This window comes from Oncorhynchus mykiss, chromosome 1 (assembly GCF_013265735.2).
Source record: "Oncorhynchus mykiss isolate Arlee chromosome 1, USDA_OmykA_1.1, whole genome shotgun sequence".
In the NCBI taxonomy this organism is placed as follows: Eukaryota; Metazoa; Chordata; class Actinopteri; order Salmoniformes; family Salmonidae; genus Oncorhynchus; species Oncorhynchus mykiss.
This window is the reverse complement of record NC_048565.1, coordinates 44,784,412-44,811,325: the sequence shown is the minus strand read 5'-3', so window position 1 is coordinate 44,811,325 and position 26,914 is coordinate 44,784,412. Positions and strand designations below refer to the sequence as shown.

The window sequence follows — 26,914 nt, the reverse complement described above, 5'->3', positions numbered from 1 at the left end:
AGAGTAAGTTGTCACCTCCTCAGGGTCCACTGCTTACTCCAGAGAGAATGTATAGGCTAGATCCAACCACCTGCACCCCTAGACTTATATCGAAGTAAATGTAACATTTTTTGAGGTCCTGGTTTGAGACAACTGGCCATAAACGTGTGAAGTCCCTATATGCCTGTACACGTATGTGAGGGGAGGAAGGGCTGTGTTTGTCTTATCTGTGTCCATGTCATGCCCTGAACAGGTTACACATGCTACGGGAGGAGGAGAGTGAGGTGGAGCACACTAAGAATAAGATGACAGAGTAAGATATACCTACTCATACACTCCTAGAAAAAAAAGGTGCTATCTAGAACCTAAAAGGGTTCTTTAGCTGTCCTCATAGGAGAACCCTTTGAAGAAGCCTTTTGAGGGTTCTACATGGGACCCAAAAAGGTTCTACCTGGTACCAAAAAGGGTTCTCATATGGGGACAGCCGAAGAATCCTTTTGGAACCTTTTTTTCTAAGCGTGTAGAATAAGATGGTTTACGAATAACCGGAACAAAGAGAGCGGAATATGCCGTAAAGGTTCCACATTCCCTTTGTGAAATTCACTAGCCGCCTCAATGCTTCTCAGTGTGAAAAACAACAACAGTAGGCTATGTGTTTGGACTGTAAATTGGTAACTTATTACACCAATGTAAAGCATTTTCCTCTGCAGGACCTGAGAAAGTGCTTTGTGACATATGATTTAGGTATTTGCTAGGGCAGAAACCAAAACGTGCACAGGGGGCTCATGACCCAGTTAGGGAAACCCTGCCATAATTCACTACAAACTAGCTTATCAACAACAATTTGTGTAATCACGTTCACATCGAGCATTTCTTGTCCAGGCTCGTTCCAAATCTCTCGTGGATGCCCGCTTAGCGTCATTTGTATCCTCCTCCTCATAGAAACCCCATCGCTTCCCTTGGCAAAATGGTCCCCTCTCGACGGTTGCCTTAGTAACAGAGCGCACTTCCTATTTTTCCGCTTCGACGCGGGTGAAGGATGGCGCAGGTTTTGTCTCGAGTTGAATCCATTGAGGGAGACGATTCTCTCTCTATTTCAACATTTTTAAAGCCAGCAGAACATTTGCAGACTTGACAACGTATTCGTTCATGTCGCAAAGATGCGTCTTAGGAGGGATACTATTACATAATGCACTTCGAAATATCTTGAGTGTCCAAGTGAGTACTGTAATTAGCCTGTCAATGATGCCTTGTCCATATTATGCGAAATGTTTTTGACCCAGATGTAACACTTATGTACCTGTTGCTAACCGTTTACTGGCAACAAACTAAATGTCTGAAATGTTATATGTTTTGTTTATTCCAAACTGTACATTTATTTCTTCTAGGGAATTATCTTGATTGGCTACTGAACTGGTTGCTAGGTTGATTACATAATGCAGGGTATTAGTAGGCTGTTTTGTTGTTGCTCTACCTATGCGATATGGTGTCAGGTGGTTATAGGTGGGAGGCATTATGATCATCAGGGAGAAACATTCTGTTGTGTTCATATCACTGTGTGCATATTTCTCTAATGTAGCCCTAACTGCCCATGTACTGTAGGTGTCAGGTGTGTCCTGCTAAGGAGCAACCAGTGGATGCAGCAAAGAGTGCCGCTCAGTCAGAGTGCGACTTTGCATCACCCGACATTGAACCAGAGCCCCAGGAAGAGCTAGAGTCCCAGAGGGCCTCTCCATCCCCTCCTCCCAGCCCAGAACCAGATCCAGTCAAGAGAGCAGAGCCTGAACCTAAACCAAAGGCCCAGGATGCCAAAGTAGCACCTGAACCGGTGACCCAACAACCACAGAAAGCAGAGGGGGCAGAGGACAGAACCGCACCTGACACCGCTACCAAAGTAAAGTCACAGCAATGGTTTCTCCTGGGGCCTGTGCAGCTGTGGTACCTGTCAGTAAATGCTATTCCCTGCTGTTGTTCAGTCACTCATGGCTGTTCCTGTTCCTCTTTTCTGCTTACTGTTTCTGCAGGAGGAGGGGGAGACTGCAGAGGAGGGTGGCTGTGGTGGTAAGTATTTGTTCATTATAATACGGTTGTGTTTATGTTTGTAAGGGAATATTGTAATTTATTGTGTTTCTTGGTTTGAAAGTCGCTAGTCCCATGATGGACCTGACCAATCCATTATCTGCGGAGAATGCATTGACCACCACATGTGTGTGTGCGTATGTGTGCGTGCGTGCTGCGTGCATGCCGGCATTCATTATCTCTCACAGTGTAGGGATTCATATTTTCCCGAAACTCTACCAAGCTTCAATACCGGGAATAATTCATATTTATCCAGAGTGTCCCGGGAATTACAGCAAAGTGCCTATTTAAAGTGTTTAAAACCAAGATATGGTCACTATGCCAGGGTTCTCCCGAAATAAGAGTGGCGCAGTGCCACTTTGTTGGCTTGGCTGCGCCACTATGTAAAGATTTCAGAGTAAATTAAACTGATATTTAGTAATGATAGAGTAACTATCTTTGACCAAAATTGCTAGATAACCTCCTTCAACGAATGAGATATCTCCTATATTTGGCAAAATCGAGTTGATGATTATACAGGATAGCAGATCAGCTTATGGATAACGAGGAGATGAAGAGTGGAAACTGTTTAAATATCATTATACAACAGGTGGGACTGTGAAGAGACACAGCCATTTTATATATATTGAATTGAAATGTGCACTGTACTATGTATTAGACCTAGATATTGTGTGTAGGTACTGATATGTACATTTCTTTCGATGCAAAACCCACCATTGGTGTGTGTGTCAAAGACCTCTATTTTCATAACCATCTGACCATGGTCAGCTGACATTCATGTCAGAGAGGGCTCTTTGTCCACGCCCACCAGTGGTGGGTTTTGCGTCGAAAGAAAGATGCACATGCAGAAAATAACCCCATACCTATACTGTAAAATATGGTGGTGGATCTTTGATGTTATGGAGCTATTTCGCTTCCACTGGTCCTGGCGCCCTTGTTAAGGTCAAGTTCACCCAGTAACAGGACATTTTAGACAAACATCTGGTTGCCAGTTGTTGTATTATTTATTTTGTAAATATAAATAAGGGTGACAATAATTATGGGCCTGACTGTTTATATATATTTTTTGAGGAGGGGGTCGGGGGCCCCCTAGCGGCCGGGCCCTAAGTGACCGCTTATATGGATTTTTCCCAGGGCCGGCCAGCTTAGGATGAGTGTTGTCTAGTGCTGCCTGACTGACGGTATTGTGCTCTCCTCCCAGTCCCTGCCAGCTGTGATGCAGTAAAGAGCTGTCTCATGCGTGTTCCCCACGCGCCTGCGTGCCTCGACAGCTTCAACAACCTGCTGAAAGAGCACAACATCACCCCTCCTAAACTTCCCCCCATGCCCCAGCTCCCCAGCAATCTCTCCCATCTCTCCCAGTTCACCTCCCAGGTCACCCAGCTAGTGCCCTCTCTCCCACCAGAACTCGCCCAAGAGCTCTCCCAGTACACTCGGCCATTCACCCAAATGTCCCAGCGTGTTTCCCAACTGCCACAACAGATCTCTCAACTGCCCCAAATGATGTCCCAACTGCCCCAGCAGCTCCAAGTTCAAATAACTCAGGAGTTACCCGGTCTACCCACCAACCTAACCCAGCAGTTATCGAACTTACCCCAAACCCTGGCCAATATCCCCAGCCAGATATACAACATACCTCAGCGAGCAGGACAATCCTACGCCAACGTGCAGAACCGCCTGAACAGCCTTATGCCTCAGGATGCCTAAGCAGCAGCAGCAGAATCTTGACCTGGAGATGGACCACCTGATCCGCCAGGTCCCCCTCCACCACCGCACCCCCTCCCCGTCCTCCCCCAATAGTACCCTGGAGATGCCCAACGTGCCCTCCTACCCCCAACTGCCCCCCATCAGCCTGTCCAGGCAGCTGTCAGGGCTTTCCAACCCCGCCTTCCACATCGAGGACGACCCCACGTCCGCTCGGTCCTCAGGTGATTCAGCGGCAGCCCACAGATGTCCCGCTCTGGCATGCTGCCACGTTCAGTGCTGTGCCGTGCTTAGATCTGCTGGGCTATGTTGTGTTGTCGTCCGTTGTTGACACTAGCACTGCGTTCGTTGTTGTTGTTGTTTGGATCCTGTGGTTCCAGGAAGCTCTTGCTTTAAATGGTCTACTCTGTTTGTTCTTTGTGTGTTTTGTTTTGTTTTTGTTCTTATAGATTAGTTTCAGCTGTCTGTTTTGTGATAGGTAATGTCTGTTTTGTGATAGGTAATGTCTGTTCTGTTTTGTGATAGGTAATGTCTGTTTTGTGATAGGTAAGCCTTCAAGTGGCACTTGAACAACAGAGGAAGAGTCAGAGTATAGGCCTCTTGTAGTGTCCTGTTTAGTGTCTAGCATGTGTTTACCACAGTACAAAAGCCTCATTATTAGCTGTGTTCCACTTCCCCATAACATCCCTGGAGAATAGTTGAGTCAAATTAGTGCGTTCCTGTTTCTTCCCCAGCGAGCTCCAGGCTCAGTGTGCACCCTGCTGTCAACGTGGAGGACGTGGATTCAGGCGGAGGGGGGCACCGTCGACACATTCGCCAAATCCTCACCCCCCAGGACCCCAACCTCAAGACCCTGACCGTACCCAGAGTCTCCAAAGCCAGCCGCCAGAGGTGAGCCCACACTCCCAAATTAAATTGCTTCCACTTGGAATAAGGGTATTTTATAAATGTAAAGTAGCTAAACACATAACCGCAGTCTAAGTAATGTATAATACTATACTAGTTCTACTACCATTGAATTGATTTATTTCCCAATCTATAATTGTATCTTCTAAATGTATGTTTTCTTTTTCTCTCCTATATCCTATTTCTCTCCAAAACAGCAAAGTTGCCGATAAAGAGTAAGAACGGAGCATGAATACACTATAGTAGATCTTAGACCAGGGTTCCCCAACTGGCGGCCTGCGGGTGGTTTTATTTGGCCCTCCAAGTTTTCTGAGCAAATTTTTAAAATAAAAATAATGTGTTTTCGGGGGGGGGGGGGGGGGGGGGCATAATAGACTGTAAAAATGAAATGAAAGAAATCTGTTCCCAAGTATTCCCACGCATAATAGAGAGACACGTGATCATATACAAATGTAAGGAAAGTTTGAAATGATTATGTTTTAGTCAAATATTATGTCTGTTCGGACCTCTTGTGTCCAACTTGTAGTCTACGTTCCGTCCCCCCGACCATCCGCTCAAGGAAAAAACGGCCCGCGGCTGAATCCAGTTGATGCTCCCTGTCTTAGACTGTATTTCAAAAGTGCAGTGTTCTCTGTTTTGTTTGTGGATAGCCCCATCCACATTGTGTGTAGTGTCTCTTTACCTCTCCTTCTACTGGCTGTGTCTCTCAATAGCATGTTCACCTGTGTTTGCAGTTCTTCGTTCGTCTGCTCTGCTTTGTATTGCGTTGCGCTGTTCTGTTCTGTCTCATGTTGGGATGTGTTTGTTCTCTTCCGTGTTTCTGTTGTCTGCTATGGCTGTCAGTCATGTCAGTCCTAATAGTCAATCAACAGATGAGGAGTATCTTGCACTGCATCTTCAGTGCGGCATCTGGTCGTCTGTCCTGTGACTCATTAAACAAATGCTTTTGGTGATTGTTTGTGATTAGGATTCTCTCCCTCTTCTACCTCATTCTGTTTCTCGGATTTGCTTCATCCTCCTCTCTTCCCCAACCATTGGAGTTATTCCACAAGCAAACGCACACACACTCACGCACTCTCTCACTCTCACACACTCCTCTGTCCCTGTTGATGGAACCATGGGCTGACCTAGTGAGAAGAATCCCAGGAAGATGTAAGATATGCAGTCATTGTCACGTCAAGGATCCATCCATCCATCAATCCACAAGTCACCGTTTGTCCAATCATCAACAATTCCCCCAGACTGCATCGCGCCACTCCTTCACCTCATCCTAACCTGTGTGCCTCTCTGTATAGTTTTAATAATTGTTTACAGTATACTTAAAAGAGCTGATGCTCGAGATAGTTCAGGGCCTCATTCAGGGTACATGCATGTTAAACCAACATAATGTTATCATGTTCGACCATGTTCCACATACTGTATTTCCCTTCCTGTGTAGACTGTAATGCCCATGGCAAGGCCAAGACTGCAGGGAACACTGATAACAGGGCAGGGTCCAAATGAGAGCAGCCTTGGTCTTTCCTCTCCATCTGTCTCTGGATCAGTTCTGTGCGTAGTTTCCTACTGTGCCTCAGTGTTGTTCCCTGCCTCCCCTCCACAGAAAGAACCTGCACTCTCAGAGTGAGGATGATGATGAAGAGGAGACTGAGACCGCAGTGAGGGCGTGGCCTAGCCAGTCCAGCATCCTCAGTGGAGACGATGGGTGAATAGTGATACCTCCACATTTCCACTGTTAGCTAGCTATATGTGTGTCCTGCACAAAATGTGTTGGCCAGTGGGCGTCGACAATGTGGTCAGAATGACCTTTCTCATAGCATCAGTGAATGTTTTTAGAGAGGTCGTATTGATTGAAATTCTGACACTTTTTTTTGACACTTCTGACATTTTTCCAGTTTATCGGTGCTTTTATTCACACCAACATAAGAAGAGTCCGTGTGGGACTGTGGGTTGTTCATATTTACTTCAGAAGGACAGTGATGTGTGATGTCAGGCAAAGTGTTTGGGACAGGTGTGTGTGTGTGTGTGTGTGTGCGTGTGTGTGTGCGTGCGTGTTAATTAACCCATGGATGTTTTGTGTTTGAAGGCTAAAGGAGCGGCCAGCGTCGTCCGCTAGCCAGGCCAGCTACGTGGTGAACGAGCGCCTACAGGAGCTGGTCAAGATGTTTAAGGAGAGGACAGAGAGGGCCAAAGAGAAACTCATAGACCCAGATGACTCTGATGATGACAGTCCCACTGCCTGTGTGTAACACGTTTACACTCTGGTCATGTGCTCAATATACACAACACTCGCAACACATAGACAGATACAGTTACAAACACACATGGGTTACGAACAATGAGCCTGTTTAACAATACTACCAATAGGGGCGCTAATGTCAAAAGAGAACGTAATACTCCCAAAGCAAATGGGCATTTCGAAAAGTAATTCACTCCATGGCTAATAAAAGACAGTTGTTGTGAAGGGTTACAATAGCTTTTATTTCCAAGTGTTAACACACAGCCACACACAGCACAGCTCGGGCCCTCCGGTCACACACAGGTGAGCCGCATCAGGAAATACTTCCGCAAATACTTCCTTTTTTTCCACTTCCCCAGAGTCAGACGAACTCATGGATACCATTTTTATGTATCCGAGTGCAGTTTGAAGGAAGTTGAAGGTAGCATATCGTTAGCTTAGTGTAATTGCTGGAAGTCTCCAGGAACTACCAACCAGCTCCTCTCAAAAGCAGGGAAATATACCTTCTAACTACACCAAAGCTGGGTGGTTGGTCATTTAAAGCCTTACAAAGCTACACATGGTAATCTATATTTTATCAATTCGATAATTTTACTGATAATCCTAAGAAACGAGATTCTCCACTTCCTCATTCTGTCCCGTTGTCGCATAGAGATGTATAGAGATCGTAACGTTTTGTCTATCTCAATGGCCGTGCTCTCACGGACGCCATAATGAGACAGATACAACGTTGCGATCTCTATACATCTCTGTGTCAACTGAACAGAGTGAGGAAGGGGATAAAATATAGATTACCATGTATAGCTTTGTAAGACTATAAATGACCAACCACCCAGCTTTGGGATAGATAGATAGATGGTATATTTCCCTGCTTTTGTGAGGAGCTGGTTAGTTGTTCCTGGAGATTTCCAGCAATTACACTAAGCTAACGATATGCTACTTTTAACTTCAAGTATCCCTTTAACCTGACCTTTCACCTCTGACCTGTGAGTCTCTTCTCTGTCTCACCTGCAGCCCCTGCGAGAGCTCCAACACCTCCTCCTGCGCCTCCAGAGGAGCCGGAGGAGGAAGCACAACCAGCCTCCCCTGAGAGGGAGATGGAGGAGCAGCAACCCCAGTCTAGACTGTGTTGCAAGGTGACGCCTCCTCGCTGGATCAGAGCCCTGCTTCAGTACCGCTTCCCCTCTAGCATCGACCCCTTCACCAGTGAGCTCCCCCTCCGCCGAGCATACACTACCTCCTCTTCTACTGCTTTAACCCTCCTCTCTCATCCTCCTGCTTTCCTCCTCCCTGCTCCTAATCTTGTAGTCAACCCTCTTCATCTCCTCCCTTTTCGACTCCAACTCTATTGCCATTTCCTGTGTAGACTTCCTTTTATCAGAATGTTAGTTTGGCTCCACCAAGTGGTTAATGGGTTGATCTTTCAGTGACCTAAATTGTTGATCCTGTCATTCAGTACCAGTCAAAAGTTTTAGAACTCCTACTCATTCAAGGTTTTTTTTTTCTTTCTATTTTCTACATTGTAGAATAATAGTGAAGACATCAAAACTAGGAAATAACACATATGGAATCATGTAGCAACCCAAAAAGTGTTAAACAAATCAAAATATATTTTATATTTGAGATTCTCCAAGTAGCCACCCTTTGCCTTGATGACAGCTTTGCACACTATTGGCATTCTCTCAACCAGTTGCTTTTCCAACAGTCTTGAAGGAGTTCCCGCATATGCTGAGCACTTGTTGGTTGCCTTTTCTTCATTCTGCGGTCCAACTCATCCCAAACCATCCCAGTTGGTTTGAGTTCGGGTGATTGTGGAGGCCAGGTTATCTGATGCAGCACTCCATCACTATCCTTCTTGGTCAAATAGCCCTTACACAGCCTGGAGGTGTGTTTTGGGTCATTGTCCTGTTGAAGAACAAATTATATTCCCACTAAGCGCAAACCAGATGGGATGGCATATCGCTGCAGAATGCTGTGGTAGCCATGCTGGTTAAGTGTGCCTTGAATTCTAAATAAATCACCAACAGTGTCACCAGCAAAGCACCCCCACACCATCACACCTCCTCCATGATTCAAGGTGGGAACCACACATGCAGAGATCATCTGTTCACCTACTCTGCATCTCACAATGACATGGCGGTTGGAACCAAAAATCTCAAATATGGACTCCTCAGAACAAAGGACAGATTTTCACTGGTCTAATGTCCATTGCTGTGTTTCTTGGCCCAAGCAAGTCTCTTCTTCTTATTGGTGTCCTTTAGTAGTGGTTTCTTTGAAGAAATTCGACCATGGAGGCCTGATTCATGCAGTCTCCTCTGAACAGTTGATGTTGAGATGTGTCTGTTACTTGAACTCTGTGAAGCATTTATTTGGGCTGCAATTTCTGAAGCTGATAACTCTAATGAACTTATCTTCTGCAGCAGACGTAACTCTGGGTCTTCCTTTCCTGTGGCGGTCCTCATGAGAGTCAGTTTCATCATTTAAATTGGTGGTTTTTGCAACTGCACTTGAAGAAATTTTAAAAGTTCTAGAAATGTTCTGGATTGACTGGCCTTCATGTCTTAAAGTAATGATGGATTGTCATTTCTCTTTGCTTATTTGAGCTGTTCTTGCCATAATATGGACTTGGTCTTTTACCAAATAAGGCTATCTTCTGTATACCACCCCTACCTTGTCACAACACAGCTGATTGGCTCAAATGTATTAAGAAGGAAAGAAATTCCACAAATTATCTTTGAACAAGGCACACCTGTTAATTGAAATACATTCCAGGTGACTACCTCATGAAGCTGGTTGAGAGAATGCCAAGTGTTTGCAAAGCTGTCATCTAGGCAAAGAATGGCTACTTTGAATAATCTCATAGAAAATACATTTTGATTTGTTTAACATTTTTTAGGTTACTACATGATTCCATATGTAATATTTCATAGTTTTGATGTCTTCACTATTATTCTACAATGTATAAAATTGTAAAAATAAAGAAAAACCCTTCAATGAGTAGGTGTCCAAACATTCGACTGGTACTGTACCTGCTCTTTCTTTTGAAGTGTGGGGATGGTGCTTAGGGGACTTCAGCCATTGCTGGGGGGTTGACACTGCTTCTCTCTCTCTAGATCTGGTCTATGTGCTGTGGCTATTTTTCGTCACCTTGGCGTGGAACTGGAACGTGTGGCTGATCCCGATGCGCTGGGCCTTCCCCTACCAGACCCCTAGTAACATCTACCTGTGGCTGCTAGCCGACTACCTGTGTGACCTCATCTACATCCTGGATATCATGGTCTTCCAGCCCCGCCTGCAGTTTGTCCGCAGTGGCGACATAGTGGTGATTCAGCCAGCTTAAGGCCACATATAACTGCAGTTGTTAAATGGCACCATGTTGACAGTTTCCATGGAGACCATGTTGCCAGACGAGAGTTTATGTCTCAAATAGATTTTCCAGATACAACACACAGAAATCAAAAGCATTGATGCATGTGTTTTTCTTTGTTTACTTTGCAGTTTGACAAAAAGGACATGCGAAAGAATTACATGAAAACTTTCCGGTTCAAGGTAGATCTTCAGCTGAAAATGTTACAGAATTCACTACTGAACAGCTTTGATTTTTTTCAAGCGATGTAATGAGGTGTCCGTTTATTTTCTGAGCGTATCTGTGTTGACTGCGTTTCCTTGGGTTCCAGATGGATGTGATCAGTCTTGTGCCACTGGAATTGTTCTATTTTAAAACTGGGATCAACCCACTCCTCCGCTTCCCACGGCTACTAAAGGCAAGGCTCACCTGCCACCTGTGTGGTCCACCTGGGTAGACCGTGTCGCATACAATCGTGTTATTCACACTGCGATGAAAATACGTAATCTTTCTGAATTCTCCAGGTAATGTCTTTCTTCGAGTTCAACGACCGTCTTGAGGCCATCCTGACCAAAGCCTATGTTTACAGGTGAGCACAGTCAACATGAGGTTTTGATCTGTATTGCCATGCTCAGATCACAATGAATAGGATTATATGGACAGGGGGGGGGGGGGGGGACCTGATACTAGATAAGCACTCCTATTAGTGTGAAATACTTTTAGAATGCAGGCCCTGGTCTTTCTGAGAGAAGTGAGGGGCAGCTCAATATGTATAACCCAGTCTCTTTCCTTCTGTCTTGTTTGATTAGAGTGATCCGGACCACCAGCTACCTGCTGTACTGCCTCCACTGTAACGCCTGTCTGTTCTACTGGATCTCTGCGTATGAAGGTCTGGGCTCCACAAAGTGGGTCTATGATGGAAAGGGCAACAGGTGTGTGGAATCCCCTTCGTTAACCTCATATCTTTACACTATCATCGTTTAATTGTCACTATAATCCTGTTTTTTTCTTTCTCAGTTACATCCGCTGCTACTACTTTGCTGTGAAGACTCTGATCACCATTGGTGGACTGCCGGAGCCCACAACGCTCTTTGAAATCATCTTTCAGCTCATCAACTACTTTGTAGGAGTGTTTGCCTTTTCCATCATGATAGGACAGGTTGGTTATCACATTATCAATACAGGTGTTTGAGAGTGCATTATGTAAAATATGATAGAGTGTTTATGGATGAAATATCTAGATGTTATGATATTTGCTGTTTAATAAGACTACTATTTGTTATCTAGCTCTGAATCCTTATTTGACCATTTGTGCTATTATAAGCTGATTAAACTGTTGTCAATGGCTGTTGTGATTGGTGTCGACTCCTGATTGGACAATGACCGTCTCTTGCAGATGAGAGATGTGGTTGGTGCAGCCACTTCCGGACAGACGTACTACAGAGCATGCATGGACAACACTGTCAAATACATGGCCTCCTACCGTATCCCCAAAGACGTTCAAAACCGGGTCAAAACCTGGTACAACTACACCTGGCAGTCCCAGGGCATGCTGGGTAGGGACATGTTACTTTTCATTGGGTTGTGTTGCATTGCTTTGTCTTGTGTTGTGTTGACTCTGTTAGTGTCTCTATGCAGATGAACAGGAGCTTCTGGTCCAGCTCCCAGACAAGATGAGGCTGGACATCGCTGTGGATGTCAACTATGACATTGTCAGTAAAGTCTCTCTCTTCCAGGTGCGTAAGTTTTAGGGCCTCTTCAGGCTGTCTCAGACCACAGAAGATTTAAAGATCTCTATCTCTCTATATTTCTCGATCAACGCTTTCCTCTCCCTTTCAGGGTTGCGACAGACAGATGATCTTTGACATGTTAAAGAGTCTGAGGTCTGTCGTTTACCTCCCGGGGGACTATGTCTGCAAAAAGGTAAAGGCTAAAGCTAGATCCACCTCTCTAGCGAGTCTCTTTTTCAATGTGTTTACTGTGCAGTCTGTATGCACTCTGCTCCTTGTTCTTTGTGTAAGGCAAACTGTAAAGAACAGGAGATCTGTCCAGTTGTCTGACTGCCCCTCTGTGTTTCAGGGCGAGGTTGGACGGGAGATGTACATCATCAAGGCCGGGGAGGTGCAGGTGGTGGGCGGGCCAGACGGAAAGACCGTGTTTGTCACACTGAAGTCCGGGTCAGTGTTTGGGGAAATCAGGTGAGCATCCTGATGTCAAGTCTGACGTGTGCTCTTTATTTCGCTGAAGCAAGCGCACACATTTATCCAGGAAAAAGTACTTTTCCCTCCTTAAATGTTTTCTCTTTGGGTTGAAAGCTTGCTTGCAGTGGGTGGAGGAAACAGGAGAACAGCCAACGTAGTGGCTCATGGCTTCGCCAACCTGTTCATCCTGGACAAGAAGGACCTCAATGAGATTTTAGTGCATTACCCCGAGTCTCAGAAGCTGCTCCGCAAGAAGGCCAGGTGAGAGAGAGGAAAAAGTGACTAAAACATACTTTATTTATTTATGTGAATCCACTGATATTATGGCTGCCTCGAAGTTCATCATTTTTAGAGTGTAATGTAGTACACTATAAGAATTTGATTTATTTTGCATTATTTGTAACTTGCTTCTTCCACCGTCTCTTATGACCGAAAAGAGCTTCTGGATATCAAGACAGCGATGACTCACCTCGTACTGGTCGAAGATTTTTTCTTTAACGAGTCAGACGCGAAGGATTTATTCCAGACACCCGACAAGGCCCTCATCCCCGTCATTGGCAGGAGAAAGAGACCGAGATATTGGGGATGTTGGTCGGGGTGCCTTGTAAGGATGCGACGGCGAGTGGGTAATCTGCCTCTACCATCAGTCCTATTAGCTAACGTACAATCATTGGATAACAAAAATAGACGAGCTACGATCACGAATATCCTACCAACGGGACATTACAAACTGTAATAACTTATGATTCACCGAGACGTGGCTGAACGACGACATGAATAACATACAGCTGGCAGGGTTTACGCTGCATCGGCAGATAAAACAGCCACCTGCGGTAAGACAAGGGGTGGCGGTCTGTGTATATTTGTAAACAACAGCTGGTGCACGAAATCTAATATTAAGGAAGTCTTGAGGTTTGCTCGCCTGAGGTAGAGTATCTCATGAAAAGCTGTAGACCACACTATTTACCAAGAGTTTTCATCCATATTTTTTAAAGCTGTCTATTTACCACCACAAACCGATGCTGGCACTAAAACCCACACTCAATGAGTTGTATAAGACCATAAGCAAACAGGAAAATGCTCATCCTGAGGCAGCGCTCCTAGTAGCCGGGGACTTTAATACAGGGAAACTTAAATCCATTTGACCTCATTTCTATCAGCATTTTAAAATGTACAACCAGAGGGAAAAAAACTCTAGACCACATTTACTCCACACACAAAGACACGCACAATGCTCTCCCTCGCCCTCTACATTTGGCAAATCTGATCATAATTATATCCTCCTGGGACTATGGTGGTCTGCTTGAAACATGTTGATAATACAGGCTCAGTCAGGGACAGGTTGAAAATGCCAGTGAAGACACTTGCCAGTTGGTCAGGGCATGCTCGGAGTACACTCTAACCCGGAAGCTTACAAGAAATCCTGCTATGCCCTCCGACGAACCATCAGACAGGCAAAGTGTCAATACAGGACGAAGATTAAATCGTACTACACCGGCTATGGCGCTCGTCGGATGTGGCAGGGCTTGCAAACTATTGCAGACTTCAAAGAGAAGCAGTGCCGCAAGCTGCCCAGTGACACGAGCCTACCAGACGAGCTAAATTACGTCTCTGCTTGCTTCGAGGCAAGCAACGCTGAAGCATGCATGAGAGCATCAGCTGTTCCGGACGACTGTGTGATCACGCTCTCCGTAGCCGATGTGAGTAAGACCTTTAAACAAGCCAACATTCACAAGGCCGCAGGGCCAGACGGATTACCAGGACGTGTACTCTGATCATGCCCTGACCAACTGGCAAGTGTCTTCACTGGCATTTTCAACCTGTCCCTGACTGAGTCTGTATTACCAACATGTTTCAAGCAGAACACCATAGTCCCTGTGCCCAAGAATACTAAAGTAACCTGCCTAAATGACTACCGACCCGTAGCACTCACGTCTGTAACCATGAAGTGCTATGAAAGGCTGGTCATGGCTCACATCAATACCATTATCTCAGAAACCCTAGACCCACTCCAATTTGCGTACCGCCCCAACAAATTCACAGATGATGCAATCTCTATTGCACTCCACACTGCCCTTTCCCACCTGGACAAAAGGAACACCTACGTGAGAATGCTATTCATTGACTACAGCTCAGCGTTCAACACCATAGTGTCCTCAAAGCTCATTACTAAGCTAAGGACCCTGGGACTAAACACCTCCCTCTGCAACTGGATCCTGGACTTCCTGACGGGCCGCCCCCAGGTGCTAAGGGTAGGTAACAACACACCGATCCTCAACACGGGGGCCCCTCAGGGGTGCGTGCTCAGTCCCCTCCTGTACTCCCTGTTCACTCATGACTGCATGGCCAGGCACGACTCCAACACCATCATTAAGTTTGCCGATGACACAACAGTGGTAGGCCTCATCAACGATGAGACAGCCTATAGGGAGGAGGTCAGAGACCTGGCCGTGTGGTGCCAGGATAACAACCTCTCCCTCAATGTGATTAGACAAAGGAGATGATTGTGGACTACAGGAAAAGGTGGACCGAGCACCCCCATATTCTCATCGACGGGGCTGCAATGGAGCAGGTTGAGAGCTTCAAGTTCCTTGTTATCCACATCACCAACAATCTATCATGGTCCAAGCACACCAAGACAGTCGTGAAGATGGTAAGACAAAGCCTATTCCCCCTCAAGAGACTGAAAAGATTTGGTATGGGTACTCTCAGATTCTCAAAACGTTCTACAGCTGCACCATCGAGAGCACTGGTTGCATCACTGCCTGGTATGACAACTGCTCGACCTCTGACCACAAGGCACTACAGAGGATATTGCGTACGGCTCAGTACATCACTGGGGCCAAGCTTCCTGCCACCAGGACCTCTATACCAGGCGGTGTCAGAGGAAGGCCCTAAAAATTGTCAAAGACTCCAGCCACCCTAGTCATAGACTGTTCTCTCTACTACCGCACGGCAAGTGGTACCTGAGCGCCAAGTCTAGGTCCAAAAGGCTTCTTAACATCTTCTCCCCCCGAGTCATAATACTCCTGAACAGCTAATCAAATGGCTACTCAGACTATTTTTTACTTAACACAAATTTTCCTAAAACTGCATTATTCGTTAAGGGCTTGTAGGTAACCATTTCACTGTAAGGTCTACACTTGTTTTATTCGGCGCATTTTGATTTGATTTGATTGATTTGTTTGGTGTTTCTGGCTACAGGAATATGCTGACAAAAGACAAGAAGCCTCAGGAGCCTCTGAAGGAGCCGGCCCAGGTGATCCCTCCTCGGACAGAGACACCCAAGCTACTCAAAGCTGCTCTGGAGATGGCTCATCAGAAAACAGGCCTCAAAAGGACCCTTGCAAAGATTAAGGAGAACACCAACATATCCAGTATTTCGCTACAGGTATGGTATTCACTGTACAAAAACACACACATTGTCTATACACACACAATCTACACACACACACGCACACACACTGAATGAGCTAACCTCTCCGTTTCCCCACAGCCCTCAATGTCCTCCTCCCTGACCCCCCTGTCCCCAGTCTCTCCAGTCTCCAGTCTGGACCCAGAGCGCAAGTCTAGCATCATGTCTCCAACCTCAGACAGCTCCACGTTGCTCCGCCCCGCCTCCCATTGTCACAGAGGGGAGACGCTGTCCAAGGAGCAAGACAACGTGGCGGAAGAAGAGGCAGGAGAGAGTGGGAAGAGGAAAGAAAAGAGAAAGCCATGAGTTGTCTCCAAAAGCTTTAAGAGCAGTCTTCATGTGGAGAAATGGATGCAGTTGTTTATCCCTCTGTACTCTGTTGCAGAGAGGGAGACCAGAGAGAAGAGCCATGGGTCCTAAAGATCATCCAATTATGTCTCAGGAGTCACAGAGTCACAGTTCCTGTTCCGTTATACATATAGAATCTTTTTTTGTTGTTGTTGTTTTTACCTCACTGACTGTCTTATCCCCTTGACACTTATGTATAGGGCCTAGGCTACCTAATTCCACAGGGATGACGAAACGGGTGCTAAACTGATGTCTTCGACATTGCACTATATGTTTGTGTTTACAATCCCAGGGGTAAATGTACCAATCAGCAATAATTGACACAGACATCATCTCGTTACGGAGATAACAAAGCGGTCACACAGGGTAGAGCTGTATGTATGTGTGTGTGTGTGGGGAGTGTGTGTGTTGGTGAGGGGAGGGGAGGTGTCTCTCCAGGTCTTCTGTTATGTCTGCTTTTGGAAACAAATTCCTTCTCTTAAACCCTAGTTTTGTTAATTTCCTATTTATTCAGCAAGGGGAGATTTGTGATTGGGAAATACTATAAAGATGTTGGAATGTGAGGAAAGATTTTGCTGATGTTTATAAGAAATGTTTACGTTTTGTAAAGATGACCAGTTGTTTATAGAGTTTTGTTCAATGGAATATGTTATTTTTGCCTTATTTTTCATGGCCCTTGAGGTAGTGTTTAGTGTTTCTGGGGTGAATGGGTCAAATATGTAAATGTTGAAAAGTGTACAGGCCTAGATTTTAAAAATGTAAACAAATGTCAGCATGTAAATCTAAATATTGTTTTGTATGTGCACAGGTAGCAGTGCAGCTAATTATTTAATCAAGACTGGTATGCTGTCAGTTCACCATGCCAGACAATCAAAGATTTACTTTAGAGCCAACAGCTACATCTAACAAATTCATTTGGAATTTAGCTGAATAAATTATGACAACGGTTACAACAGATTTTGACATGAGGGGTATGTTTAAAATGACTGTTTATCATTTTTTTTACTAACTTGACAGATCAGAAGAAGACTCATGTCCACAATCTATACATGTACATTACATGGTTTTAAGTTTGATATTATGATATTATTGTTTCATACTGTTAATCAAATGCTGTTTCATACGTTCTTGGCTTGTAAATACATTGTAAATGGAAAACTAAAGGGTGTGTATATTCCATTAGTTTTCACAGGGAAATTCTTAGACCCTTGCGTGTTAGTTTTTCAGAAATCAATGCAAGGTTTTACATAATTATATAGATCCTATATTCCCACTTGGAATACATAGGGTCTAAAAACCAGCTACCGAAACTGCCAGACAATCTGTAGATTGAATGTGAATATTGTTATCGTGTTGGTTGACTACGTTCTTTGTGTGTGTTTAAATGGTATGTATGGTGTAGGTCAGTGGTTCCCAACCTCTTTTGGTTATTGTACCACCAACTGAATTTTGCTCTGCCTGGAGTGCCCCATGTGCATTTTTACCAGTAGACCTATGGTCTCTTGAATCTTCTCAAGTACCCCCTGTGGATAGGCCCAGTACCCCCAGAGGTCTTAGTACTGCTCATTGGGAACCACTGGTGTAGGTGACAAAAGCTGGCAGCATGCAACACATGCTGAGAAAAATAGCATTTGTGACTCACCACGCAGCAAATCTGAATGCGTTGATATCACCATGATGAATGTTTGATGTTTTTGTGGATTCCTTTCCAAATAAATCATTATGCGATTAAAAATGAATCCCTGTCGCCTTTGTGTGGTTGTGTGATATTACTGGGGATATGAAGCTTGAGAAATGGATATAGATTTAGAATGGAAAATGGACACGCCACAGTAACAGAACTCACGAACAAATCAGTTTTAATTTATACATCTGTTTAGCTTGATCTCTACAATTAGCAGCTTAGTAAAACTGTACAGTGATGCGAGTCTGAAAATGACGCAGAAAATAAAATAATAAAGAAGCTAGCTAACAACTACCTCTTCCTGAAAGCCCCTTTTGTGTCTTGGGCTCTATTTCACTTTCTTAGAGGAACAGGACTAATTAAGATAATTTAATGTAGGTAGGCCGTGACTGGCCTCACTCTTTTGAGGTGTCAAATGGTCAAGTATGCGCTGGGAAAAGTGTAGTATGTCAGTGACCAGGAGTGGTCTTATTTTGATTAATTGTGTTTATGAAGAACAGAGGAAGATTGCAGTGAGCCTCAAAATAATCCGGACAACAGACGTTTTGTTTTGAATTTCGGAGTAGAGCACCAGTCAAAGGAGTCATCTCAGGGGTGACACCGAATGTTCATGTTGACTCCCTGAAGAGAATTCCTGGTGTGATTGGTACCCGGCATCTGACCCGTTGGGTGAATGGAGAAAAATAAAGTATTTCAGTCCTGTTGTTTTTTGATGAAGAGCAAATACATACGCGTGTGAAGCTTGTTTTTTTTCCTTCCGGATACGCTGTAAGAGCTTTCGTTCCCATACCATTGCAGTGTAAGAATTGTAAAGGATTTCGCCATGTTTCAAGTGTGTGCAGACGGACAGAGTATATTGAAGAACGGTGTGTAGAAGGAGGAAGGATGAAGAAGATTGAGGTAGTAAAAGTTAGCGAGATAAATCGAATCTCCTATGCGGAGGCGATTAAAATAATTGAGAAAACAAGTGATGGTAGTGGACGCACCTCAGCCTGTGGTAAATGTTTGATGCCAGGCAAAATATACACTGTGTGTTAAAAAGGTGGATTTTGTGGCATTCATTGCCACAGTTCTAAACTGTTACACACACGTTTCAAAGAAATTATTGTGGTAGCGGCAGAAAAGTTTTTGGGATTTAAGGATTTTACATTGGAAGACCCGCCCTCCCAGGTTCCCCTTGAGTCTGTAGGGATCAGATCTGTTTTTTTGTTTTTTTACAGAAAAGTTGTTTTGATTTATTTTAGTTCATTTATTGTGTTGTAGTTTTTGTATTTCGTTACATTTTGGGGGACTCCTGTTTCAATCCCGCACAGTAGGTGGCAGAATGCACATTCAATTGTGCGATTGCCAATCTTCCATAAAATAAGAAGAATCCTACCCCGATCCTTAAAAAGAAGCTCCTGGTTTTAGTGTTACGTCAGAGGGTTTGTTTTGATCTGCAGTCAGCTGAGGGACCATCTGTGGCGCTGGCAAAGTGAAGAGGGTGATGACATCTTCGTGCTCTAAATTAAATAACTGTTAAAGTGAGAATTAAAATGCATCAAAAGAGCTCAACTTGGCGAACCAGGTCTGATTGGGACGTGAATGAATGAATGCATGAAACTAGCACGATTGAAGATAGCTAGCTAATGTAATGATTAACTAAACTAGCCCGAGAGGACGCTAGCTAGCTGGAGAGCTACCGTTCACGTTAGTTAGCTGACAGCACTTGATGTCGTAGCTAGCTCATCAGCGAACATCGGAATTGAAAATGCTTGACAGATATTGACATTATCAATATAATGGACTACACTCCATCTTGTAATCCAAGGATGTGACTGGGGATGGGAGAAATAACCATGGAAACGCCTGAGTTACCTCTTGAGGTAAGACTAGCAAATAGGCTAGTAGCCTGCATCATAAAATAACAGTTGGTGTCACTGTGGTTGTCAATGCATTGGGTGTCCTGACTAGCACGGTTGCGTCAACAACTTGATATGTTACTACCAGCACAATAGAGGTTAACTAACTAGCTAGCAAGTTATAATGCACTGATTATTAAAAAATTTTGGCACACCTTATTTGATCCATTTCCTTATGCATGGCACTATGATAGAACTGTTGTAAAAGACCTGGTGGTCCAATCAACTTTCTGTCTAGATCGTCACCTACATCCTAAGTTTCCTCAAAGCATCAGACAGGAAGGAAGCCTCTCTGGTCTGCTGGAGCTGGTATGATGCGAGCCAAGACCTCCAATTTCAGGTACTACTCTATTCCACAATTTCCCCTTAATCTCACAAATGTCATCAATCTCACTAACAACCTAATCCTAACTCTGACTCCATTTTCCAGAGGAATGACACCTTCAAGTTCCCAGCCTCTATCTCCTCCCTGGATCTGATCCGGGGCCTGAGTAGGCGTTCCCGCTGCAGCCTGGTCATAAGCCATCTGGATGGGTCCAGTATGTCCCGGGCTGTGCTTCAGGAGATAGGGCTCCATCTAGGCCCTCGGCTGGAGAGCCTGGCCCTGCCAGGAAGCAGCGTGACCGAGTCTTCCCTCCTGGCCCTGCTGCCCCACCTGACCGCCCTGCGCAGGCTTGACCTCCGTGGCCTGGACAGCCTCTTCATGTCTGGAGCCTTCCTGTCCAAAGAAGAGCACCGCCAGCAGGTCAGACAGACCCTGTAGGCTGGAGATGATGATGATGAGTATTCCTTTTCTAATTATTTTTTAAATTGTATTTTTACACATGCCAGTTTAAAACAAATAGTTTGTCATTTTCCTAGGTGGGGGTAGCTTTAGCAGGTCTTGAGGAGCTGGATCTCTCTGACCTGCGCTATCTATCAGATCTCACCTTCAACCGACTCACAGGCTGCACTCTCAGACTTCGCCGTCTCTCCCTGGCCGGCTGCCACATCGCCTTTGAGTTTGACCCGTACCGTGGCTGCCCCGTGGGGCCTGACTCCTCTGCCCTGCTCTCCCTACGTAACCTCCGCAGGTTGCTGCAGGAGCAGGCCTCCACCGTGCGGGGGCTGGACCTGAGCAGAACTAGCATCACCCCAGAGTCGCTGCGCTCCGTGGCCCAGGTAGGGGGCCTGTCTCTAGAGGAGCTGCGTCTGCGGGGCTGCAAGGAGCTGACAGACTACTCTGTGGAGGTGCTCTGCAAGCACCAGCCTGGCCTCCGGATCCTGGACCTCAGCGCCTGTACAGAGCTCACCAGCCGGGCTGTACTGGCTGTGGCCCTGAGCCTGAAGGGCCTCCGGTTCCTCTCTCTGTCCCGGGACTGGAGGATGACGGATAAAGGGCTGGCCGACCTGATGATGCTGCCGGAGCTGAGGAACCTGGATCTGTCTGAGTGCCTGCATGTCAGTGGGGCTGAGATAGTGAAAGGGCTCTCTGCCCTGGAGCCCAGGGCACGGTTGGAGACACTCAGCTTCAAGAGCTGCACCTATATCAGAGTCAGTGTGTGTGCTGCTCTCTCCCTCACATTACTATGTCTTTACCAGAGCTGTTTTACCTGACTCTTTCAGGATTTTTCTTTTATAGAATGAAATGTTTACCAGGACATCATCCCTTATGTTCCTTTGTTTCCCATCTCTCTCCCAGGATCTGGCTGTGTTCTCTCTGGCTCGGCTGCTGGGCTCCAGTTTGCGGGAGCTGGACCTCACCTCCTGCGTCTACCTCACAGACCTGAGCGTGCGCGCTATCGCCACCTACCTGCCCGGGCTGGTGGTGCTGCGACTGGGCTGGTGCAAGGAGATCACAGACTGGGGGCTGCTGGGCATGGTGGAGCTCACCAAGGAGTGTGAGCCCAGCAAGGAAATGGTGAGAGAGGGCTGGGTGGGGAAAAGTCTAGATGTCTTGGGAATAGGATATAAGCAGACTAGCTGGTCTTGACTTCGCTTATATTCATGTTACCACCACTGTAGCTTACTACGACCATGCGCCCCTGACCTTCAACCTCTCACCCTGGCTTTGTAGGAGGACAAGGGGCCCAGCTTCACCCGTACTTTTGGAAATATGGGTTTCTTCCGGCCTCCCAGCATGCCCTTCCAGGAGAAGCCCCGGCTGGTGACGGACGAGGACCTGGGGGTGTTCAAGGAACAGGACGGGTCCTCACTGCTGGCCCTCAGGAGCCTCCAGGAGCTCGACCTGTCTGCCTGCTCCAAACTCACTGACAGCAGCATCACACAGGTTGGTCTACCATGAGAATATACAGGCTATGGTTAGGGCAAGGAGTTTTAGGTTATTTACCAGGGACCATAGTTTTTCCTGGTCCGGTTCGGAAACACTCCATTAAAGGAACATAACAATATATATTAAAAAAAACAACGTAATATTCATAATCTCCAGCACCAACCCAACATCAACATATGTGGAAATGACACTCTTCTATGTTTTGTAGCAACATCATCGGTGTGCGTTGTGTGAATTTTATTTTGTTTATTTTTCATATAAACAATTTTGAGTAGGCATTGCCTACTAATTGTTTGATGTCGTCTTTGGAAATACTTAGCTTCCTCATCTTTTTTCCCCCTACAAAACATAGAAATGTGCCATTTTCACATGTTGATGATGGAGTGGTGCTAGATATGATGAATATGAAGTTTAACAATTTCCCTATAAGTTAACCGTGCAATTGTTGTGAGCAGGTGCTGCGTTATCCAGACCTCCAGCGCCTCTCTCTCTCCATGCTGCCTGAGATCAGTGATGACAGCCTGGCGTCGGTGGCCTACCACTGCCGCAGCCTCACCAGCCTGGCACTCAGCCACTGCCCCCAGATCAGTGACCAGGGTATCGCCCGCGCCGCCCCCTACCTCGCCAGGCTGCAGCACCTCTATCTGTCCTGCTGCGACGCAGTCACGGATAGGTGAGAGACACACACACACACACACCACACACACACCCCCAGAGAGACAGACTGTGTTATCTGTGTATCAGTGTTTGACAGCAGTGAACTCATGCTCCCGCAGGTCTCTCTCCATGCTCGTCCAACACTGTAAGAGATTGCGGACGCTGGACATCTCCATGTGTAAAGACATCTCCATAACAACAGTGGACCTCCTCCAATCCCAGCTGCCCTTCCTAGAGAATGTCCACTGCCGCTTTGTGGGCGGAGCTGACCTGACCCTCACACTCTGATAGGGTTCTGACTAGGTGGAATACAACTACGACTAGAAGGTACTTTTTCGTACCAGGTTAGGAGAATGATAAGATTCGCTAAAATGTTCTCCTAACTTGCTACGAAAAGTAACTTCTGGTCGGAGCTGTACTCCATTTAGTCACAACATAAAATGATCCAGAAACGTTCTGTTTGAATTACAATTCAGTACCTGCTCTTATTATCCAGAGTTTATTTGTATTAGATCCAGTAATTATCTTAGTTTTAACCCCTGTAAACCCTAATATGGGGTGTATGTATTACTCGGTAAGGACCCATATGGCCAGTGTCTTAGACTCAAATTAAGTCTTTGATGAATTGAGAATCTGCAAATTTCCATCCCGTGTGGACTAAAAGTCCGTCTCGTCTAGGACCAAGATTAATCGGAGTCTGAGAAACCGTCCTTTAAAGTCCTCCTTCAGTGTATGCCAGGGGTGGGTAACTGTCGGCATGCAGGCCCACACAAAATAAGAACTGTCAGGTGTACTGTTGAACACAGGAGGTTGGTTAGTGGTACCTTAATTGGGGAGGACAGGCTCGTGCTAATGGAATGGTATCAAACACATGGTTTCTAGGCGTTTGATGCCATTCCAGCCATTATTATGAGCCGTTCTCCCCTCAGCAGCATCCACTGCTGTTAGAATACACAAGGTGCAATTTCAAAATGTGATTGTGCGTCAGCATTTTTTTAAATGTAATTGGTTAGTCTATGGATGTGGGTACACAGACCCGAGCCACTGTGGACCCTCTTTTTTTTATTTTTTTGTGGCCCCCCCACCCCCATCGCTGGTGTAAACTGTGCGATATAAGGTCACTGTTAATCTCGGTTTGTTTGATTAGAATGTGTCTGGTTTATGGAGCTGAGGGACCAAATCAGTAGATGCTGCACAAACCTTTAACTGGCCTAGAAGATGTGCTCGGATTTAAAAAGCACCTTGTAGTTGATCTCAGAACCAGATCTCACACTGTAGAGAAATATTGATATCTATTCATCACATTTTTTTTGTTTAGCTGGCTTAATATGTAATTTTGTATTCAACTTAATTTAAACACTGCCACTGAAGGAAGCAAAACTGTTTGTTTCTTTGAAAATGTAATATGTATCAAATGTAAGATCTAGTTTCAATAAATGTATGCTTTTCTCTTGCTTAGAATCACGAGTACAATAGGCTTGTTTCTTCTAGGATTCCGCCAGACCATAAACCAAGCTAGACAAGGACAAATTGTATAAATCACATTTATTCATGTCAACCCTGATCTTAGTAAAGCATGTTAGGGGTTACCATGGAGATTGGGTGTTTTAACATGAACCGACATGCAATGAATAGCAAAATCACCTCGAAACTCCAGCTAAATGTACGATTGTTAGCCAGCTACAGAAACCTATTATTATTCATTGGCCGATGAGATTTGGAATATGAAAAGTTGAAGGGTCATCATACTGACAGGACTTGTTTACTGTTGTACAGTATATTAGTTCAATTTGATGTCAGGATCATTCAGTCATGGAAATAAAGTACCCTACAATATCAATATTGAACTAATATTCATAATGTACCTATAATAATTGCCTTTGACAAGAAACTCTGGAGCAAAAAAAAACTTTACCAGGACAACAATTAATTGCAGCGATACATACTGTGTGACACACAACTTATCTGTACCATAAAAGCAATATGTCAGTTGGCTGTACCGTTGATCAAGTTCTTTGCGCAATAAAACCCCGTTGTCTAAGAGAACCGTTTGAGCCATCAAACTTAAAACGACCTTACATAAAAAGTACAAAAGATCAATCCATCATGACCATCATCAAAACCAGTCCTTAGGAAGCTCTCTGAGGTATTCTATTTAAAAAGTGCTCCCCGTGAGCCAATGGAACTCATTCAAATACTATCTATCTGCACACACTTAAAAAGAGGATTTAATATATTATAAATAGGGATTTGAATAGGCTTGGAGCCAGAGTATGTTTTCTTGTTTCTTCAACTCATTAAAGTACCATTTTAGAACAGGGAGTAGGGATTCTGTTTGAGTAGGTCGGTAAGTACAATGTCAGAAATCCAAGGGATTCTCTCTCCGAGCCATATACAGTATATACCCACAAATATGTATTTGGCTCTGTTCTGTCTCAGTCCTTGGGTTGAGTACCTTCAGAAGGGATGTCCATGCATCCTGCCTCACAAAGCTTTCAGTTTAAAGAAAATCACACCCGAGAAAAGTAGAAAAACAAACATGGATATGACAAATGAAACTCTCCGCCTAAAGACAATGCACAGAGGAGCGTGGAGGCCTGGAGCCATGGAGCGGGGGACTGAAGTAAAACTAAAGCCTTCCCGCTGCAGCCTGGTCATAAGCCATCTGGATGGATCCAACAACAGAAAACACACACTCACTGTACAGTTACAATACACTTGGCCACACCCAAATAGATGACCACTCCTATAGAACCCAAGGAATCAGCCTCGATTCCGCTCATACAAGATGAAACCTTTGCCTACGCATTAGATTTGTCGATCCAGTCCTCCATGTCCACTCCTGCTGTGTAGATGTCTACAGGCTTGGTCGTTACTAGGCTGCATTTAATGACATGAAACATTCCCGAACGTTGCAAATAGAAATATAATGAATAGAGCTGACACAATTGCCTATTTTACAGACGACAAGACCATATCTGTTCTAATTCATACATTTCTAGCTGAGCATTCTGTAACGTTACATCCTCCTGAACAGGCCCCACCCAGGTCTACTCCTCTGCCCTGCCATGGCCTACTGCTCAGCCTGGCTGAAGTCGTAGCAGAAGTTGAAGTTGCTGGGGGGTTTGGGCACCGGTGGGGCACTGTCTGGGATGGGCACGTTCTCCAGATCCAGGAGGCGGAGCTTGATCTCCATAGAGAGCAGGGTCTCCAGCTCGCTCCTCATGCACTCACTGCTCATGTCCCGTCCCAGGAGCACGCTCAGTCCGTCCGTCCACAGGCAGAACTGAGAGCAACACAGAGATCACCTTTGTTATTCGATCATAATGTTTACTTTGGTAATGTATGCGTTTTAACTTTCCACACTAAGTTTAATTTAAATTAAGAGGGACGAGAGAGCGATAAAGACCAAGAGAGAAACACAATGAGAGCGTGAGAGCGAGAGAGAAAGGTGTAGGATTTAACTCTGGGAAAAGAGAGAGAGAGAGAATTATCTATGTGAATGAGTACAGATACTCCTGTGACATGACATCACTACTCACGTCGGTTCTGGATGAGGCGATAAAGTTGAGGCTGTACTCCTCCACGTCATACGTGACGCTGAACGCCAGTGCCAACACTTCCTGCAGAAGGACACAGCACAATGCCGTTTATGGAGGGCCAGGTACATAGTCGGGGCGGGGTAGGGCTGAGGGAGTGTTCAGGGGCTGTTGTCAGTAGGGAAAGTGGTGCTGGTGATGATGGTGCACTAACCTTGGTCTGTTTGCCCTTGTGCTCCTTCATGTGAGGGCAGTCTTTCCCCGTCAGCAGCGCTTTGATATCTGCCACAGGAACTGCCAGAGAAAAAGAGGAAGAGCAGGTTTACCGGCACCCCTCAGCTTCGTACACAGAGCCAATGACAGAGCGTGATGTCATTTCAGTGTCGAGGCCATAGAATTAGGGGCGACAACACTCATTTAATAGAATCTCTATGGTCAAGCCTACAGTGGAAGAGTATATTGCTGTGAGTAATAACTCACTCTTCTCCTGGAGACTCTCAATGGTGGGTGTTTCTGTTTCCTCCTCCACGTCGCCAAAGTGCAGGACTTTGTGATTGGGCGATAGGCGACAGTGCCACAACTTATCTGAAATGACCAATCATTTATTTTAAAATCGGCAGCATGGTGTAAGAAAGGCCAGCTATCTC

At 45.3% G+C, this 26,914-nt stretch overlaps 3 protein-coding genes across 8 annotated transcripts in view; 2 read left to right on the top strand and 1 right to left on the bottom strand.

Moving 5' to 3' along the window:
• Nucleotides 1–945: 945 nt before the first annotated feature.
• Nucleotides 946–17,942, top strand: LOC110523630 (cyclic nucleotide-gated cation channel beta-1). The gene is made up of 22 exons (XM_021602501.2): nucleotides 946–1,197; nucleotides 1,582–1,873; nucleotides 2,004–2,040; nucleotides 3,260–3,986; nucleotides 4,497–4,653; nucleotides 4,866–4,883; nucleotides 6,269–6,370; nucleotides 6,752–6,906; nucleotides 7,919–8,110; nucleotides 10,018–10,226; nucleotides 10,403–10,453; nucleotides 10,582–10,668; nucleotides 10,775–10,839; nucleotides 11,060–11,182; nucleotides 11,268–11,409; nucleotides 11,647–11,806; nucleotides 11,889–11,986; nucleotides 12,090–12,173; nucleotides 12,330–12,448; nucleotides 12,566–12,712; nucleotides 15,656–15,842; nucleotides 15,948–17,942. Exons 4-22 carry the CDS (start codon nucleotides 3,758–3,760, stop codon nucleotides 16,170–16,172), a joined length of 2,550 nt encoding a protein of 849 aa, XP_021458176.1. The 5' UTR covers nucleotides 946–1,197; nucleotides 1,582–1,873; nucleotides 2,004–2,040; nucleotides 3,260–3,757; the 3' UTR covers nucleotides 16,173–17,942.
• A 551-nt stretch (nucleotides 17,943–18,493) lies between these two features.
• lrrc29 (leucine rich repeat containing 29) lies at nucleotides 18,494–24,189 on the top strand. 2 transcript variants are annotated; one of them, XM_021602481.2, is made up of 8 exons: nucleotides 18,494–19,763; nucleotides 20,038–20,139; nucleotides 20,230–20,544; nucleotides 20,661–21,338; nucleotides 21,481–21,699; nucleotides 21,856–22,068; nucleotides 22,527–22,744; nucleotides 22,848–24,189. In XM_021602481.2, the coding sequence occupies exons 1-8, from the start codon at nucleotides 19,722–19,724 to the stop codon at nucleotides 23,014–23,016; spliced, it is 1,956 nt and encodes a 651-aa protein (XP_021458156.1). In that variant the 5' UTR covers nucleotides 18,494–19,721; the 3' UTR covers nucleotides 23,017–24,189. The 2 variants fall into 2 exon arrangements, with proteins under 2 accessions (XP_021458156.1, XP_021458166.1); XM_021602491.2 differs by having other exon boundaries at nucleotides 18,499–19,763; nucleotides 20,661–21,332.
• Nucleotides 24,190–24,258: 69 nt separating this feature from the next.
• Nucleotides 24,259–26,914, bottom strand: part of LOC110523610 (engulfment and cell motility protein 3) — a 37,310-nt gene continuing 34,654 nt past the window's right edge. For all 5 annotated transcript variants that reach the window (XM_036978180.1, XM_036978179.1, XM_036978203.1 and 2 more), the window contains 4 exons: nucleotides 26,748–26,852; nucleotides 26,482–26,561; nucleotides 26,271–26,351; nucleotides 24,259–26,014 (listed from right to left, as the gene is read on the bottom strand). In XM_036978180.1, coding sequence (XP_036834075.1) covers nucleotides 25,802–26,014; nucleotides 26,271–26,351; nucleotides 26,482–26,561; nucleotides 26,748–26,852 — 479 coding nt within the window. In that variant the 3' untranslated portion in view covers nucleotides 24,259–25,801. The remainder of the gene's footprint in view (nucleotides 26,015–26,270; nucleotides 26,352–26,481; nucleotides 26,562–26,747; nucleotides 26,853–26,914) is intronic.